Here is a 19833-nt window from a genome sequence, read left to right as displayed (position 1 = left end):
ATAATTTACCGCTGTTGACATGCCGATTGTCATTACATGTGTTGTCTCTGCATGATGACTAGTTCTTTTTAGTAGAAGATAACTGTCGGGTGGTCCTTCAATGGGAGGGGGGTGTCCTTAAGTAGCTTCTTAGTTATGGAAATACCAGGTTGTTTTTCAGTAATGTGTTTGTAAAATCGAAGAGCCGGTCTCTGCGTCGATAAACCTTGTCAACGTGTTTTTGTCGCGTCTGAAATCAATCTTTGACGCACGCAAACAGGACTGTATCATGTATAACCAACAAAGTAACAAGTGTCTAATAGACTATCTACAGGGTGGCATTTATATGTGGTTTCTTTTACATTCTAAGGTGTGCTTTTGTGGATAACCAGCATTTTGATCTTTTTACTAGTCCAACTGATCTTACTGAATAATTATAATTGTTGATGTTATCTTTATATGGCAACATTTATCGTTTGTGTAGGAACAAATGTTTCACCCTGAAACAGATGATTGTTGATTTAGAAATCATTATTGGCTAGATTCCCCTTAAATCTCTGCCTAGATAGAGTTCATTAAAATTAAGGCTGTTTTCGCAACTTTTGATGATTAAATAAGGTGTTCATTATGTTTGCGTGCATCACTGACAGGTTTGATAGATGGAACAGGATAGACCACCAGGATTGACCAACACACTGTGTCTGAATAGCCGGTCCCCGTGTTGATGGTGATGGCCTAGTAATCAATATTGGCCGGACATGTCCCAAAATGCCCGAGATGGGCTTGCCTCGTGGTTTATGACATCATTTCTGTTATGAATGAGATCATTTTTGACCAATCACAGAGTGGCAGAACTCCGCCCACATCGTGCTATATTAGTCAGACCGACGCCGCCCTGGATCATTTTTCGTCGGCGCCTGCCGGACATCTACTTGGTCTCTCCAAGCGATCGTCCAGCCCAGTACCGCCGGTCAACACATCCCCGACCGACTTCTCCGGCACCCGCCTGAGAGACAACAGACCACAGAAGAAGCCGCTCAAGTTTGAGACAACATGTGGAAGGGACTAGCTCTCTGTTTCTGTGCAGTCATGGCCTGCATCTCTGGAGGTTTGGCAGGTGAGTTTTGGAAATCTCTTTTTTGTAAGACCAAATAAGCATAAATCACCATTATGTTAGAATTTAGACGTGCTCACCGCTGAACATATGGACATGATTTCATGACATGTACAATAGGACATCCTCAGCATGTTTGTATATCATTTTCTGATAAAACACTAGCGAGAAAACAGGAAAGGTACAGCACAACTAATGCATAATGAATGCTGGCAGCTAAAAGAAGGAAGTGTGATATAGAAGCATTATAATTTACGCCAACTTTAACTGGCAGAATAAACGGATTAGGGCGATGCATCAAAAGGACAGTATTCTTTGAAATAGCTTTCTCAAATTTCCCCCTCTACCAAAGTAAGCAGGTCCAAGATTATTAAACTATTTTCATAAAAACCTCTTGTCTGTTTGACTTATTTAAGAAACCGATTTCTATGGGGCCTCAGTTCGTAAGTCTATAATGATTAAACTGATTTGATAAAACACATTGTTTGTGCATTATTAGTACTTATAGACATTTAAGGGTACAGAATATGAAAATGAGTGTCGCTGCGGGACTCTAAAGCAGCGGCAGGACCTCTGCCTTGTACATCTACATGTCAACATTTTTTTTCTCGTTGACGACCCCTCCCCCCCTCAGCCACAATGGTAATAAGATGATTAAACTCGTTTAATGAAAGGCTTTGTTTGTGTATCATTATTACTCTTTTTATTCAAGGGCACAGATTATTAAATGTTAGATGCTGCCGTGGAACTTTACACAACTTTTCTTACTCCCCCCGGGCGTAAAATGGGTACCTGATTTCCATAAAGACGACAGTGTAGTCTGACTATGTCCGCAACTTTTCCCCTTCTACCATAAATATTTACCAGGCCTGCAGGTCCAAGGTTATTAAACTGTTTGATAACACCATTTCGCTGTGTGCATCCTTTCAGAAACCCAATCCTTTGGGGCTGAGTTCTAACCTTTAAGATGATTAAACTGATTTAAGAAAACACGTTGTCTGTGTATCATTCTACCGTCTACTAATCATTAAAGGGTACAGATTAGGAATATGAGTGTCGCCAACTTGAACTGGCAGAATAAGCGGGTAATGGCGATACATAACGGGGACAGTATAGTCTGGATGACTGTATTCTCAACTTTTTCCCTTCTAGTTAGCAGGTGCAAGATTATTAAACTATTTTCTAAAAACTGCTTGTCTGTGTGCGTTCTTATCTTTAAGATGATTAAAGTGATTTAATAAAACACGTTGTCTGTGTATCTTTGTTACTCTAGCGTCTATTAGTCATTAAAGGGCACAGATTACGAAAATGTGTGTCGCCAACTTGAACCGGCAGAATATTAGGGTAATGGCGATACATAACGGGGACAGTATAGTTTGGATGACTGTGTCCTCAACTCCCCCCTTCTACTTTTCTACAACAGTTAGCAGGTCCAAGATTATTAAACTATTTTTATAAAAACCTGTGTGCATCCTTTGAGAAACCCAATCCTTTAGTTGTCTTTGCATAATTATTACTTATACTTATAGACATTTAAGGGTACAAAAAATAAAATGGAAATGAGTGTCGCTGCTGGACTCTAAAGCAGCGGCTTGACCTCTGGCTTATATATCTACAAATACCGCCCCGCCCCCTAGCCACAATGGTAAGATGATTAAACTCGTTTATTGAAACACTTTGTCTGTGCATCATTATTTCTCCTGTTATTTAAGGGTACAGATTATTAAAAGTGATATGTTACCGTAGCACTTTACACAACTTTCTTTACTCCGCCCGGGCCCTGACTTCTATCAAAAGGACAGTGGAGTGGAGTCTGATTGTAATCCACTTTATCCCTTTTATTTTATTTATTTAGCAGTTTCAAGGTTACTAGTATCAAGCTGTTTGATAAAACCATTTCTCTTTGTGCATCTTTTGAGAAACCCAATCCTTTAGGGCTGAGTTCTTACGTCTAAGATGATGAAAGTGCACTAGTACAAGCATGAAAGTTCATCTGAGTTGGTAAAATACATGACGAAAATTAAATTGTTCTCTAACTCAAAAAGAAATTGACTCACCAGACATTTTCGACTGAATCGCTCAGCCTTTTTAGCTTTTTTCACAGCACTTGGGTCATAAAGCTGATGAAGACCGAGTGATTCAGTCGAAAATGTCTGGTTAATTTCTTTTTGAGTTGGAAAACAGTTTAATTTTCTTAATGATTAAAGTGATTTACTAAAACATGTTGTCTGTGTATCTTTGTTACTGTAATACTGCGTGTACTAGTCATTAAAGGGTACAGATTACGAAAATGAGTGTCGCCAACTTGAACCGGCAGAATAAGCGGGTAATGGTGATACATAACGAGGACAGTATAGTTTGGATGACTGTGTCCTCAACTTCCCCCTTCTACCATAGTTAGCAGGTCCAAGATTATTAAAATATGTTCATAAAAACCGCTTGTCTGTGTGAATCCTTTGAGTAACCCAATACTTTGGGGCCACAGTTAAAGTTTAAAATGATTAAACTAATTTAATAGACACGTTGTTTGTGCATTCTTATTACTCATTCTTTTATAGCCATTTAAGGGTACAGAATATTTAAATGAGTGGTGGAACTCTAAAGCAGCGGCATGACCTTTGGCTTGTACAGGCACCAAGCATGATTATCATCTACAAGTCAACATGCTCACCATTTATTTTGCGTTGACACCACCCCTCCAGCTACAGTGATACTAAGATGATTAAACTTGTTTAATGAAACACTTAGTGCATCATCATTTCTTTTGTTATTCAAGGGTACAGGACGTAAAATGGGTACCTGACGTCTATCAAGACGACAGTGTAGTCTTATTACTAGTATGTCCGCTAAATTTCCCCTTCTTCAATATATCCTTTAGATGATTAAAGTTATTTAAACACGTAGTCTTCAGCGTCTACTAGTCATTAAATGGTACAGATTACGAAAATGTTATATTATAAAAGCAGCAGCACGACCTCTGGCTTGTACAGGTACCGAGCACAATAACCATCTACAAGTCAAGATGCTCACCGTACCATCTTTTCCTTCGCCCCCCCCCCAGCTAACATGGTGAAAATATGATCAAACTGATTTGATAAAACACATAGCCTGTGTATTATTATTTCTTTAATTACTGTTAGCTATTTAAGGGTACGGATTATGACGTGTTGCTGCTGGACTGAAGTACAGAGTCCGATAACCTTCTACAAGTCAACATTCTCATCATCTTCTTATTTTGCCACCACTGCTGAACACTGCTGACCTACCCATGAACAACAGCCAACCACCAGCCTACTAAACGCAGCTGAACAGTAACCGAGCTCGCCGAACACCAGCCGATCACAATCTACTTGCGTGCGCGCGTGCGTGTTGATTTTACCCTGTGCTCTACATTTATTACCTCCGGGGGAGGGTTTTGTGGGAGATTTTAAATTTTCACGTTCGCAGCTGTTTCTCGCGTTTGGGTGGACGGATTTTTTGCGACTCGGTGTATGTTTTGCTATTGGGCTGCAGATGATACACGTTCTTTTGTTTTTATTATATATGTGTTTTCGGGCGTGAAAATGGTGCCTTTTGGTGGCCCCAAAACACCCCTTTGAGCGTGAAAGTGGTCGCGACCGTTGACCTTTGGCGTGTTTAAGCTATTCTCGGTCTGGTCCCCGTATATGACCCCTCACACAGAGGGGTGTCCGGTCTCGATAAATTCTTTCTTCAAACCCTACATAAAAATATACAATAAAAAGCCCGGAGGTATAAAATCTCAGATTTTACCTGTTGGTCTTGGTAACACACTTCTTACAGCACCAACCAAAGCAGACAGCTCCCACCATCGCGGGAAGCGAGCCGTGAAGGCCGCTGTAGCCAAATTCGCTAAAGACGCCGCCCTGGACATCGGCCAAAAGGTGGTGGACAAGCTCGGGGACAGGATCGCGGAGGCGGTCGTGGAGAACCACCGGGAGAAGGTGTGTTTGGAATTATTGTAACGAGTATTATATTGTCCATGTGTCGGTGGTGGCATTAATATAAGTTGCAAAACATGAGTGTGTCCCCGCCACGTCTTGTGATTACATGTTCGAATATATTTAAAAAATATTAACCATTGTTTAATTGTTATCTTTTCATTCTGGAACACTCATTTGCTATTTCGTTAGTTGTTTCGTTATTTGTTATTGATTGTATCTTTCTTGGTTATTGGTAAGAATAACATTAGAAATTTGCTACCACTGTGATTTGTACTCTTTATGTTGTTGAACGAAAAAGGTGGTGTCGGGGCTGGAGAGCTACTTCTCCGGGCAGTTTGACAAGGCAGACGAGGCGTTTGATGAAGTGCTAGCCCGCGGCGGAGACCTGCTCTCCGGTGTGGGTGGAAATGTGAAGCAGGTTAGCACAGTGTTTAAAGTTAAAACTTTTGGTCCAACACAAAAAATTCTCTCACCTAGAGCTTCCGACCAGTCACTCTGGTCTTCCTCAGTAAACTGACCCAGTGAAGCTTGTCACGTGGCTTCTTTGAAGTATGACGTCAACACTGGGTCAAAGGTATATGTTAGACGATGTCGGCCCCCGTCGCGGTTCAATGTAGGGTGATGGGCCCTGATGTATATGACTTCCTTCACCCCTCTCAAGAAAAAGTCTTGTTCGGTGTCTAAAATCCTTAATTGTCAAGTGAAACAAAATGTCCGGGTGACTCTATGTGAATGTGTTGAGACACCTCTGACACTGGCAGAGCAAGACCGTGTATGTTCTTGAAACCTGGCTTTTAGAGACCTCTCTGTTTCCCCAATGTACGTTCCCCTTGTTGTTTTTGCCCATGGCAGGGGATGTGATAGATGACACCACACTTCAGGTTAGCACAGTGATACACGGTACCATATTATCTATCAATGATGATGAATGAGACAAAAGGGGTTTTGAAATAAGAGTACGCTTAAGCTAGGGAGTTCAAAGAGTCAGTTGAATCTCAGTTTCAACAAAATGCTGAAACACAAGGGCCCAAGTAAGTAAATACTAATAAAATTCCATCCCATCCCATGCCAGTAAATTATTGTTTAAAAAGCATATAACTCCGAGTCGATGTTATCAAATAATTTGTATAGTGATTTCTAAAATGGAACCAGCACGTGCAAACGTGGCTTTTATTTTAATAACACAAACACATTCCACGACCTCATACCCTCGTCAAATAATGATAATCCTTGCGGTCGACGAATGTTATACATTTGTACTAATTGATTTCGCATTGTAAATGTGGTGTCTAATTGCCGTCAGATTTTTACCAGTATAGAGTTAAGCTCTGTATGTCGAACTGGGCATGTTACTGCCGCAGCCAATGTAAGTCTACAAGCCAGAACATTGGAAACCAGTGCTGTCGTTACTAGTACTTTACAAGGTTAGTGGTAAATGTAACCCATTTGAAAACATTTATTTCGAAGCCAGATATATATTTTCGATAACTGGTTATTAGATAAAGCTTACAGTGTCATTTATGGATACAGGTGTGTCTAAACACTGATATAATATTGTTTCTGAATCAACGATGCTAAGGCCAAGCTGAGCATGATTAACGGTAGGGGCTCNGGTAGAGACTAGGACCACGGTAAGAGGGCTACCATGGCTACTGAAACAGCTACGTGTTCGTTACAGTTTACTCACGTTAGGTTTGTTCTATTGCCTGCATTGATGCATTTATCTTCGTGCGTATGCTTTTAATTTTTTTAAATTTATGTAATGATATGGGCCTTGGTGACTGAAATAAAGAATGAATGAATAAATAAATAAAAAAATGAATAAAAATTATAATAATTTCCCCATGGTCCAGATGTGTGATCCTGAAATAACACATAAAGATATGGTTATTTTTATAGCGATGATGAAGGCAGCGATGACGCTATTACCCCGATGTTCTACCCCATGGGTCTGGGGTCTGTATTGATGAACAGCTGCTTCGAGAGCAAAAATTCATCGGAAGATCCGTGCAGCGAAGCTGCGGTGCCCATAGCGCCCTGCGCCGTACGTATTGACTGAACCTATTGCTGGTACAATGTATTTGAGCTTGTAAAGGATGTATGTAAGGTTAGAAATTGCGGTCTTGCAGAGCAGAGATTGCGATCAGAGTCTTTGTCGACGAAGATGGTAATCAGGATGATAGTAATAATGTGTTTCACAGTTATGTGCCATAGACCCTACGTTTTAAGTCAATGCAATGATATCATGATTCAAAACGATTTCAGAACAGCCCAGTTGTTTATATGACCCACCTTTTAAACAAGCAGTAACAGTGATTGCAAACAGTACATATGGTCATAGAACGCTGAGACTTGTATATATCCGATTTTTATATATAATATAGGTTTCCTTCCCTTAATTACTTTTAATGTAGTTAAGCATATTCTTTTAATTGTATTTTCAAATCTGTCATTGTTGTAAAACACGCAATTCAGCCTGTGGCTACAATGTGTTTTGACGAATAAACATTTCATTCATTCATGACGTAAAGGTAGACATGTAGGGCTGTCATGATTATTGTGGGAACACATATACAGCATACAAATGAACGAAATATTTATCGTTTTCTACTCTTCACACAGAATGTCATTGACGGAGCGACTTTCCTGGGTGTTGGGTTTGACGGACGTGGTGAATACTCCACCGACTCCAGGAAGAAGAGCCTCATCCAGCGAGCCTGTAATAGTCTACAGGGGTAGGTTTGTTCTTTCCTAAGAGAAAGAGCCATTGTGAGATTTTTAGTGGATAATACAGGACATGGTGGTGAGGTACTCTAGCTGTAGCTAATTTTAACCTCACCACCAGACATACAGGTATACAGCGACAAAATACATGACAAAAACAACAGGGAGCAGCAAATGGCTGGAAATGACAACACGGTGTATATGGTATTGAATAATAATGAATGGTAAGGAAGAACCTGTTTTGTAGGCTATGTAGGAGTTAATCTAATACAAACCGTTTAGTATCAATAACGTAAGTTTGGGTGATGTTACAAAATGTTACCGTTGTATCATTGTAAGATTGCTTTTCTGATTCCTAAACGTTGTTCTTCTTTTTCTTGGCCTAAAGTTTCGACACTTCTCGTGGCTACGTTTCAACTCCATGTTCATAATATGATTTTGCTTATAAAAGACCTTTAATTCAAATTGCTTACTTTATAATGTCTTCTACATACCTTGATTCCTACAACTTGCAACATCGACTATTGTACGCTGATAGCATGTTTTGCAACACAATGCTGTCTCATGTTTAACAACTACACGCCACATTTGATCTTCGGTAGCCTAGTAAGTTAACAGATACAAGTGTAAGTTTTAAAGAGGACATAACTTCTGTTTAACGTTTTTTGTTTGTCTGTTACTTGCAGAGATAGAGATTTGTACTATACTGGTATTTCTTCATAACCCAGTAAAACATACGTTATCCTAGATACAAGGAGTACCACGTGCCTGATCAGATGACCGTGCAAGGCATATACGACACCGACGTGGAGACCTACTCCTTTAGCTCCATGGAGGAGTACCGAGCTTACCTGGAGGACAAGTCTGCCGTGACGTCTGCTACCGCCATGTTCCAACAGGAGATGAACAAGGTTCAGGGACATCTAGCCGTAAGCCCCATCTTCGGACTTGTGGGTTCAGTCGGAGCAGGGTTCAGCGCCCAATGGGGGAGCGACAGGGAGACTTCAGTTTTCGCAGCCCACTCAGCTGCTGCTCAACAACTTGCTGAGCGTTCCACCCAAACGTTCGTAGCCATGCTGGAGCTTAACGTGTTCAGGTTGGTAGTTCCTCTTGCGTTAATTCTATCATAAGCATAATGGGCAGTGTTTGTTCTGTAACTGTTATTAACAATACACAGGTTAGCGATAAAATGCATGCACATAATTTTTATTTCATTTTATTCACATGTATTTTTGAGCATTGGATAGGAAGCACTTGTTGTGCTTATGTGAATCCGCTGCTCATAAAACATAATACAAAAGTAAACATAAAGATGACATAAAGTATAACATAAACATAAAATGAAAGTGACTGGCGCACCAATACCTATAGCTTGCACATAATCTCCCAATTACAAATAACCTTACATAAGTACCTATGTCGAGGGTGTCACTTTTACTAGGTATGAAATCTTCCTTGACTTCGTCATACCTGAAGACTTGAACCTGGGCCTCCTGAGGGATTTCGTGGCTCTGCCTTCGACCTACTTCGCCATAGGAGCAGAGAGGGAGTTCCGTAAGCGATGATACCAGATTGATCTGTAGTGGTTTGAATTTTCTTTTTTTTTCAAATCTCTGTAGTATTCGGTTTCAAATCAACCACGCAAAGACGGGATTCAGATAAGATATACTTACTTAGTGTTTAAATCTTGATTCTGATATCTGTAATCGTACATGCATAGGTCTGAAGACTTATATTGATGAGGGCGGAAATTTGACTGCGAGAAGGGTCCTGTGAGCGATGCTGACTTGTGACATGCCATCTTTCCTTGTTTAGAGGACTTCATCCTACGCTGGGGAACACATTATACCACTTCTGCCAAGTTCGGTGGACAGTTAAAAGTCATTAAGGTTTTTGAAGCCTCCGATGAAGACCAACAAACCGCTTTCGCCCAGGCTTCCCAGGCTGACTTCAAACAGCTCTTCAGTACCTACTCGTCGTGGCAGACACAAATCAAGTCCAGCAGCTTTTGGCACGATCAGGAGCTCAAGTCTGATAGTGAGCGTTCTTCGGGCAGCGCAGTTGAGAACACGGCCGAACAGGAGTCTGCACAAGAACACGCGGCCAGGCGAGTTTTATTCCTGTTAAACTACTTCACAATTCCGGTTGTCTCATTCGGTCATTTATTTTTCAGCACGTAAAACGACCAATCTTTATGTTATTTTTTTTTTTTGAGTGGGTGATTTACTACTACCCCTCTTTTTTCCCTGGGTAGTCTTGGATATGTAGTCAATTCAATGATATTTGAATAGCAGCTTTGACTTGCATTATTCAGCCGTTACTTACTTACTTACTTTGGCCCTTGGTCCCATGCGGAGCATATGCCACCGATGTTTCTCCTCCATTCAGCTTGGTTCTGGGCTTTCCCCTCGACATCTTCCCAGCGCATTCCCAGTTTAGTCAGCTCCCGCTCAGTGCATTTTTTTATTCGCCCGCGCGCACTAGTTTGGGGGTCTTCAGAGGATGTCATCCATAAAATTAAATCTGTGTGGCCTAATTAGATTAGCCTGATCCTTTTCATTCGAAACTTGCTTATCGTTGATCTCTGTCAACTAGTTTGAAACAAAAGATCAGAGATAGACTTTGATATCTTATATTTAAAGAATTCTGTTGGTTTTTTCATCATTGGCATTGTGCCATATTTTCTAATATATCATTGAAAAGTATATTTTTGTACTTTTGCGTAATGAAGCAATCTTTGTCCTTCGAGTATTAGAGCAGCGAAGTTCTGCATTACAAGTTGTTATGATCACTGCTTTTTTTTTTTACAGGAATTCTGTGGACTACAGCAACGAGATGATGATCGTGCAGGGAGGAAACCAGAGGATTGCAACCGCCATCACCGAGTTCTACACCACGTCTTTCGGATCCGAGCTCAGAGCGTGGCTGGACTCCATAGAGGACTACCCGAAAGCTTTTGAGTTCACTCTGGAGCTGATCACGGATCTCTTCGACATGAATTTTGACACGCTCTTCCCCCATGGTATTCGGGACTACGGCTGCTTCGGAAGGTTCGTTATAAGTACAAGTATGCATTGGGTTTATGTTTATGTTTATTGATAACAGTGACCATTTAACAGTTTGGTAAATTTCCCATCTACGACTCCCATTACGACGACAAGGTATGTAATGGAGCCAAATATAACATTGCATCAATCAATATTCATATAATGGAATGGGTGTGCTCCTTAAGAAGCATCAGATGATGTAAGGAAAGCACACAATACAAGGTATGCTCCGCGCCTTCTCATGATCATGTCTAGTTCTAATGTTGTATGTCCTGCAGTAAGGACCTTAGTGTGGACGACAAGGGTCGGAAGTACTACGTAGAAGACTCTGAGGACCCCAACACTTCACAGCATCACGCAAACATCCGTTACTGCAACTTTGACACGCAGGAAAAGTTCACGGAGAGCGTGACCAACCGCCGTTTGGCTCTGGAGCGTGCAATCGCCGTGTATCTGGTTGAGGTAGACCACATTCGTACCAACGATACACATTTATGAATGTAGTAGTAGTAGTTCTTTTTTTTTTCTTTCTTCTGGTACCATTTTCCTTCCTTATGTCCTTATATTCTTTCATTCTTTCTGGTTTATTCTCATATGTGATACCGGTTATATTATCTTTGTTTCTCCAACACACTGGACGTATTCCACTTTAATTTCCGTCATGCTTCATTTGTACAAGTTGTATATTTCCCTCTCTCTTTTTGTGTGTCCTAAATATATTGATATACGCAATACACTATACACTAGACTATCAGATTCTTTTTCAGCATTTACCACCATGAACTTGAAAAGTAAATTTAAATACATATTGACTTGTGACAACCCCTACATGCTCTACATAGGGATATATATTAAAGACTGTATGGATATTAGAAACTCTTCCTAAGATTGTGTAAGCTGATACCTATCTCATACTAGCCACCCACTTTTGTATTGGTTAGGTTAGCCTTATGAAAATGTAGTTGATTTGTATTTACTTAAGTTAGTAGATGCCATACTCCGTACCCTGTATAACTGTTGCACAATAAAGTTATGTTATGTTATGTTATGTTATGTTATGTTATTTGTCCAGAGCAAGAAATTAAATGGTACATATACAAGAATGTTAAGAACAGTGTATGTAATAATGTTTCATGGAGACAACATCTAACAAACAAACAATTCTATGGCTCTCTCCCGCCCATTTCATCTGTAGTCCGACGACGTAGATTCACCCTGGCAGGGCATGTTGTTAGTAGTAAGGAACCAGCTGGTGGACTAGTACAGTGGCTTCCTACTGGGAGACGTAGAGTGGGACGGCCTTATACAACACTTTTGTTCATATTAGAGAGAGACACTGGTCTCGCAGGGCCTGCATTAGTGTCCGCTATGAGAGATAGGACATACTGGAGTAACTTTATCAAGTGTACCTCACCGGATTAATATAAACTAATCCGGAGGCATGATGATGATTTGTCCGTATAGGGTCGACTTATCAGTGCTGACTTCTCCCTCCCTGCCGGGGAGCCTGGGTGTGAAACCTCGGAACTGGCACTCCTTCATGACTCCAACGTCGGAGCCCCGAGCTGGCAGGACATGATCAGCGGAGGAGAGTTCAACGTCCTCTTCGACCTCCCTGTGGACATCCCCAACTTCCTGGTGGCCAGGTATACTAAGTATAAGTTTGAATTTTCCGTTACATGTTATATAATATTTAGATTTAAAATCCATTTATATATTCTGGAGTTATTGCTTCATTTTTTTTGTTTACGTTTGTACTTCAGTTAAACCTCTGTTAACTTATTTTTTTAACATACAATTTCTAATTAACGTTATTTACCAATTACTAATTTTGTTATTTATTGTTACTATTTGATTTGTTACCGTTATAATATTGATCGAATTTTTCAATTACTTATTGTTATTTATTATTACCATTTGATTTGTTACCATTATTACAGTTGTCAATTAATTTAGTCGGGGGAAGATCATGGACAAGCCATTATGGCTTCTTATCTTTCCTCTGCATATCCTATTTTACTGTAATATGTTTATTTTATTGTTCTTCTCTCTGAATATTAATAAACAAACAAACAGGTCCTCAGTCCGTCTGAAGTACGCGAAGCACAGGTGGTTGACCATGAGGGACGGCTTCCACCCGCACACGTACGACGGACACAGAAATGGCAACAGTGGGGACGTCACAAGGAACAAGGTAACGTTATTGTCACGTCCAAGAATTGGACAACTGATGTAATGATGATTGTTTATGTTTTTAGATTGTATGTGATGTATGTATCCTAGCATGTTGAATATTAAAGTAAGACAGAGGCTTCACATTACTGAAATCTGAAAATATCTGAAATTAATGTCTCCTTAAGACTCTTTAAGTGAACATGATTAACATGAGTATTTTTATGGGCTTTAATAGGGTATGAATTAACAAACCTTTATTGTTAATGGAGATTTAAGCTTCATTCTACAACAATGTCAAGAAACTTCATCTGTGATATCTGTGGCAGTCTAAAGACCTGTTGTGTCTAAGTGACTTAGACATAATTTTTTAGTGTCTGTCTTTGTGATTGGTCCGTGTATTTTGGGGATATGGCTGTAAAAGTTTTTGTTAAAAGTAGTTGTGTATGTATATGTACTTGTAATTGTACTTGACTCCATGATTTGAATAAACAATGGAAATAAAAAAGGAAAATAAGATAAAAATTAAAAAAACAAAACAATGTAACATTATCTGTAGCGATCCTTATTCACATGTTATCGAATGTAATTGCTGCAGAGAGCTCATACATGAGACACGTAACCACTGCACACATCGTGTATTCTTTAGCCAATTTTTTTATTGTTGGTTCTAGGGCTTCTTGGTTTTCGCTTTTTTCTTTCAAAACCTTTCCAAACCAAGGCCCGGCCGGACTGTTTTGGTTAACGAAAAATAAAAAAAAAATATAGCATGAATATACATAAAAATAGTTCCCATCATTTATCAAACATTTCTTTTTGTGTGTTTTGTTGTCTTTTATATCATACCTTTCGTTCCATGAGACTGCCCGGTCGGGCCCCGGTTTGGAAATGTGACCTCAAAGAAACGAGAAGAAGCCGAACCTTTGTATTAGAGTAGATCTAGAGCTGTTTGTACTACAAACATGTATATTACCCATTATTATTATTATTATCATTATCATTATTATTCCGCGTGCCCACAGGTTAGCGTAGGAGGTCTGGTCATGACGTACGACGAGGATACAGGATTGTTCACCGTGACTCCAGAAGACTTCGAGGCGTCCGCACAGGCTATTCAGGACCTGCCTGACTGGATGAACGGCCTGCCTGTGGCCAGGGCAGAGCACAAATCGCTACTGCGGCACCTTAGTGATTCCAATGCGTATGTATCTCGTCACCTTCTGCCAATGACATATCAAGGATGATTGTAAACACATCCTTATCGTGTCTTGTCTTGGTTCATCTGATTCATACACCGTTAATTGTCTTGGTTCGTCTGATTCCTACACCGACAATTGTAAATCGTAATATCTATGGCTGACACAAGCTAGGACTTTATTCCTGCCAACACTTTTTCCGGGAAAGAGTTCATCCGGGCAGCTTCGACTGCTTGTCGCCAGATGGCGCTAACCCTGTTATACATTGTGAAGTCAAGTAGAATGGCACCCATTTTAGCAAAATATGTTTACACACTGTAAACAAAATATGTTTACAGTTTGTCGACTGGAGATATACCGTGTAACCTGAGGTGGTCCAACGCCCACCGTATCGACCCGACCGACGGCGGAAAGTGCATCCACTTCACGGCGGCATCAGAGGGAGACATCTTCGTGGTGTTCGCCGGAATTCCTCGCGATCATGAGACCTGGCTGACCGTAGAGATCTCTCCAGACGGCGTGGCTATGTATAGAGTTAGTACAATCATGATATATCACACGTTAGTCCGTACTCACCATACATAGGCTAAGTATACACCATACATAGGCTAAATATACACAATGATTTTTGCCTAATCGTTAAGTCTACAAAATAATATTCCTTTTCAAGCACCAGGGGGCTCTGACCAAAGCCAAAGGGCAGTCCCCTCCGAAGCTCTGCTGCACTGCACAGAGTTAAATGCATGTCTTTTCACTTGCTTAACATTGGGTAATCCAGCAGACGCTGTTTTACCACTTTTGCTCCTTTTTTTATACTATTTATATTTAGTAAAGATCCCCCTCCCTCAGCTATCAGGCAAAATAATAGGACACGGAAAGGTAAGCAGGTCGAAGCTCAGCACACACGGGTCATGAGGTTAAGGTAATAAAGACAACAAGACTGGCAATGAAAAAACATACATTGCCATGGCGACGGTGGTTGCTGTTAGGGTTATTGTTTTCATGGCACTGCCATCATTTCATGACTTTGAGGAAGACTTGGTATCTGTTAAGTCTAGACAGACATCCGGGAAGAGAGGGGGTCTTCCTAAGGGTTCCTAGGAATGTGGGCATAGTTGTGGGTCAGAGACATGCCTGTGGACATTGCATTCATGTGGACAAAATGCCTGTACCATTCCTAGAATTCTTGCAAACTGCACACACTACTGTACCATTAGGCTCCTCCCTGAGACGTCGCCAAAAATTCCAAGTAATGATGTTTACATGAAGTCATTTCTTCCTCTACCCAGTCCCTGCGTCTGGTGACCAGCCAGCTCGAACGTGCGGCGAAGGGCCTGGGAACAGCCACTCTGTACCAGTCTTACTTCGTCTGCATCACTGAGGACATCACGGCAGGAACTACAACTGTGCAGTACGGCAAGATACAAGACAATGAGGTCAGAGACAGGAGAACAAAATGTATCATGATAGTCTAGCTTTTGTCTTCTGCTTCTTTTAGATTTGCCTTTCGATGTGCAACATCACAGTAGTGTATGCCGAAGCATGTCTCAGTCACCGAATGATGATACAATGTTGTACAACAGATTTCAAGAGTCTCTATGTTGGAGACAGATTTGAATATATCTTTACATGTAAACGCAAAAGTAGGTAGATGTATAAAGAAATGCTTTGTTATTAGAAAAAATACCGAAACTTGTGATTAGCCCACTCTATTGTAACACTTTATCAAAGACTTGTGCTATCCCTTATTGTTTGAATAATTAAGATATGTTAGTTTTATTCGACAGTAGGTCGTATTCAACACATTTATTTTATTGTTTGTTACTCTCTTTATGTAGTTTGCCATATGCAATTGTCGTGCAATAAAGTTCTCTCTATTGTTTTTGCAATCACCATGCCTACAGGAGCGGATTCGCATCTGGATGGATCACCAGTTCGACGAGGTCCTCTCTCTGTATTACTACGCGTTCGGGAGCGGCGCCCATGAGGTGAAGATCATGCGCGTGTCTCAGTCCGACGTGCCCGGAGATGACTTCATCATCTGCGGCACTGGAATGGAGAAATCCGAGGGGAGATGTGTGCCTAGGGTAGGTAGAACATTGAACAGCAAAATTCTTTCATTCACAACCACTTGTTAAGGCCATGTTGATTTGATTATATGGATGACATCCGCGCGCGCATGAATTTTCGGCCATTTCCAAAAAAAAAGTTTTCAACCATACTGTAAATCGTGCAAAACAGTTGCTAAATGAGCAACAATATACCATAAGTTGCAAGGAAAACATTTAGAAACGATACCAATATCGTAGAATGCCAAAATCAAAGGAAAAAAGACAAAAATGTAAAGAAATGAATTTGAAGAGTAGATTATTCGCCGTAACATATTCTGTGCCATTTGTTCAACCTTCATGACCACGTAGATTTCATGGTGAAAGCAACTTTTTTTTTGCAAAACTTTTTTTTTATTCGCACGCGCGCATCAGTTTTGGGGCTCCCGGAGGATGTCATCCATATAATCAAATCAACATGGCCTAAACAAGAATTGAACTTTCGAATATCATCCGTCATCTTTACCAGCGTAATTATTATCTGTTCTCAGCGAACGTATTTTATCACATTTTTATCATTCGTCATTCAAAGCGTTTGACATAGCCCAGAAGAAAGCTACACATTTTTGCCTCACAAATATCATAATGCTATGGAATAGGAGAGATTTTTAAAACTTACTACAGTATACGTCGATGAAGGTTAGACATCCAGGTAATACGATACGCCAAAAAGCAGTTAGTCAAGCAACTGGATATGATTTTGAAATTACGACAGTATACTTTTAAAAAATATCAGAAAACTGACTTAAAAAATCCAGTTTTACTACCCCGTATTTGCTTCGGTTTGGGTACCTTTGACAAGTTTGGGCACTATGCCAATATTACACAATCTGGGCGGAGTTTAGATGTTCATCATATGCGTTTCACTTCTCTTTTTCTACAGGCTTAATGAGCCCCTCCACCTGCTGCGGAATGGATCATTGTTTGCTGACTTTTTGGACACTCATATTGTGCACGTGTGACAGAATATTACCTTTAAAACCTAGACGACAGCTCAGTTTCTTTAGATCAAGAAGTAATGAAAAAGGTAATGTTCTCACCGGTATTTTGAAAGAACATATCTATTTGTTCTAAATTGCTAACAGATAATCAAATGTCAAAAATTAGATATACAGACATTATAAAGATGAAATCATGCTAACTTGAACATGAGAACTGACCAAAGTTAACAATGTAGCTAGTGATATTTAGTAGCCAAGATTCACTTCCTCACTAGTTTGCGACATGGTACCTACATGTATTAGTCTTTAAAAAGAGCACCGTTTTCCTTCATGATAAAGAAACCATTATCTAATCATTATTATTCTTAAGATGCTAATATGTTACACCTAAGGATTATATTTATTCAAGATATGCCGATCCCATGTATACTAGAATGGTTTTAATGACCAAAACTGTCTACATTTATGACCAAATGAACTAGTCTAGGGCACAGCAATAAAAAAATAACCATTTTCTTCGACTTCATAAAAAAGCATCTTAGCGAAAAACTTTTAAGATCAAATATAGCCAGCCTCCAACTACCCCAGGAGGTAAGGTACATGTTTGTAGTTGGTGGATATATATAAGTATCCCCAGACATAGTCAAAAATTGTGTTATTTTACGGTCACTTTATCGGTGGTAATGTAGCTTACAGCTCGTTTATGCTTTTCGTAGCTTTGTTAAGGATTGTCAAGGATAGATTATGATTTAAAGATTAAATAGTTGAAATAAAGCTGTCGTGCTAATTCATTATCGTGTTGTGCATTCTTCTTACCATGTGTAAATAAATTGCCCTTAAAATATCATTCTTCTGAATGTACTATATAATGCCAACAACAAGTTGATAATTAAAAGTAGACCAGGAAGCGGTAGCAAAAAAAAGGTCTAGAACTAGCGGTACGCACTATAGTGTCTATGCTTGATCTGGATAAAAAAAAGAGCCCGGTTATGCGATGGGTTTCTTTACATTTATATTTTTTTAAAACATTGTTAAATCGAAAAACACCAGCTGTTTTATTACCAGAGTAATGTTGTTAATTAATAGAAACTTTATTCGCAAAATCATGCCCGAAGGCTAATTGCTTTTACAATACAAGAATAAAACACATTGCAATATAGTAACAGGAGACAAGTAACAACTGTCTGGAAAAAACTTCTACTTCTACTAATAATATTGTCTGACTATGGCCTGACCTCAACTCTCATGGCCTCAATGACACGTACGTGGGCACCAGGACGATCTGAGTATTTTATGGTTAGGCCACAGTAAGTGATTTTTATGGATGGCAGATAAATATGAAGAGAGGATACAAGGCTCTGATTTATTATTTTTTTGGCTTTCTCTGCTACTTTAATTGATGTAGTGAAGTATTCTATTCATTTTATATGTGATGGTGGCTGAATGGTATATCTAAAGTTCCTTCCCACTGAATCAAAACCATTTGTACAATGATTGAAAACTTGGAAAGTTACAGTATTCGAGTAAACAGTCATGGATTCAATGGGCGTTGTTTGAAATTGGGGTTTCAATTAATTGTGATGTACGTATCAGGCAGGCTCAATTCTTTGGGATAGGGGGTGCGTTTAAGTGTAAAGAAACTTGCCACCTGGGCAGCTTCAATATAAAAGGAACATACAGTGGTGTAAAAAAAATCACGTACCAGGAGTAGACACATTAGGTGCATTTAGTAAATTGTATTAAGAAATTGCCATCGACACTCCAATTTCTTGGTCTGATTGTACCTGTTAGCTTTAAGAGTAGAAAAATAATGTTTACTGATGAGCACAGCAACAGGCAATACAACAGGAAATGCATGTAATGACACTTGTAAACTGAAATTAATGAATCTATTACGGCCTAAAAAGTGCAACTTTCAAACATTATCGAGAAATAAAATCTACCGTGCGGCTGTGGTGAACGTATCGCCATAACCCTTCACCGGAACCACCAGTATCTAACAGAAGACCCACATCTACCATCATGGCAGAAGACCTTGTCTCGGATGTGATACCAGAGGTCGCAGAAAACGTCCTCTTGGGAAACGGCGTGATGCCAACAGCTTTCCGACCAGGGACCGAAGAAGCAGGGAGAGCTGGATACACTGGAGATGACGAGGAGGAAGAGGAAGAAGATAATATTAATGACATGAAAAAATATGCTACAGCGGAAATTGGCGATGTCGCTACTGGTGACACAAGGTTTAAAGCTTTTGTCGCCGCATACATGGGCAAGGATGACCTGGTGTTCATGAAGACAATTTCCAAAGGTATGCGAAGAAAACAGCGCTTACAGAAACCAAAGACATCTGCAGGGGGTCACATTCATACGCCCGCAGCATCTCTAAACACTAAAAGAGATGTTAGTAACATACGCGGCATCAACCCTCTTCTGGTTGACATTCCTCCCGATCCTAGATGCTCTGAAAATGCCCGGAATCCCAACCCTATGTATAACCGGGATACCCAAATTCCGAATTCCTGCAACTCGAATCCAATGTATCCACAAAACGCCCAAACGAAAGCAAACCCGAGGTCTGCATTGAATCTAG

The 19833-nt window shown here is 40.0% G+C and overlaps 1 protein-coding gene across 1 annotated transcript; it reads left to right on the top strand.

The window, feature by feature from the left end:
* Nucleotides 1-1032: 1032 nt before the first annotated feature.
* LOC109486096 lies at nucleotides 1033-17918 on the top strand. Its single transcript, XM_019789780.1, has 18 exons — nucleotides 1033-1096; nucleotides 4895-5055; nucleotides 5354-5473; nucleotides 5817-5827; nucleotides 6955-7099; nucleotides 7678-7790; nucleotides 8528-8875; nucleotides 9221-9333; nucleotides 9595-9886; nucleotides 10590-10829; nucleotides 11105-11288; nucleotides 12291-12472; nucleotides 12903-13020; nucleotides 14021-14199; nucleotides 14533-14728; nucleotides 15484-15630; nucleotides 16099-16281; nucleotides 17186-17918. The coding sequence occupies exons 1-18, from the start codon at nucleotides 1033-1035 to the stop codon at nucleotides 17189-17191; spliced, it is 2802 nt and encodes a 933-aa protein (XP_019645339.1). The 3' UTR covers nucleotides 17192-17918.
* The last annotated feature ends 1915 nt before the right edge of the window (nucleotides 17919-19833 follow it).

The sequence above is a fragment of the Branchiostoma belcheri genome, unplaced genomic scaffold, assembly GCF_001625305.1.
Source record: "Branchiostoma belcheri isolate BF01 breed outbred unplaced genomic scaffold, Haploidv18h27 scaffold8, whole genome shotgun sequence".
In the NCBI taxonomy this organism is placed as follows: domain Eukaryota; kingdom Metazoa; phylum Chordata; class Leptocardii; order Amphioxiformes; family Branchiostomatidae; genus Branchiostoma; species Branchiostoma belcheri.
This window is presented reverse-complemented; position numbering and strand designations above follow the sequence as displayed.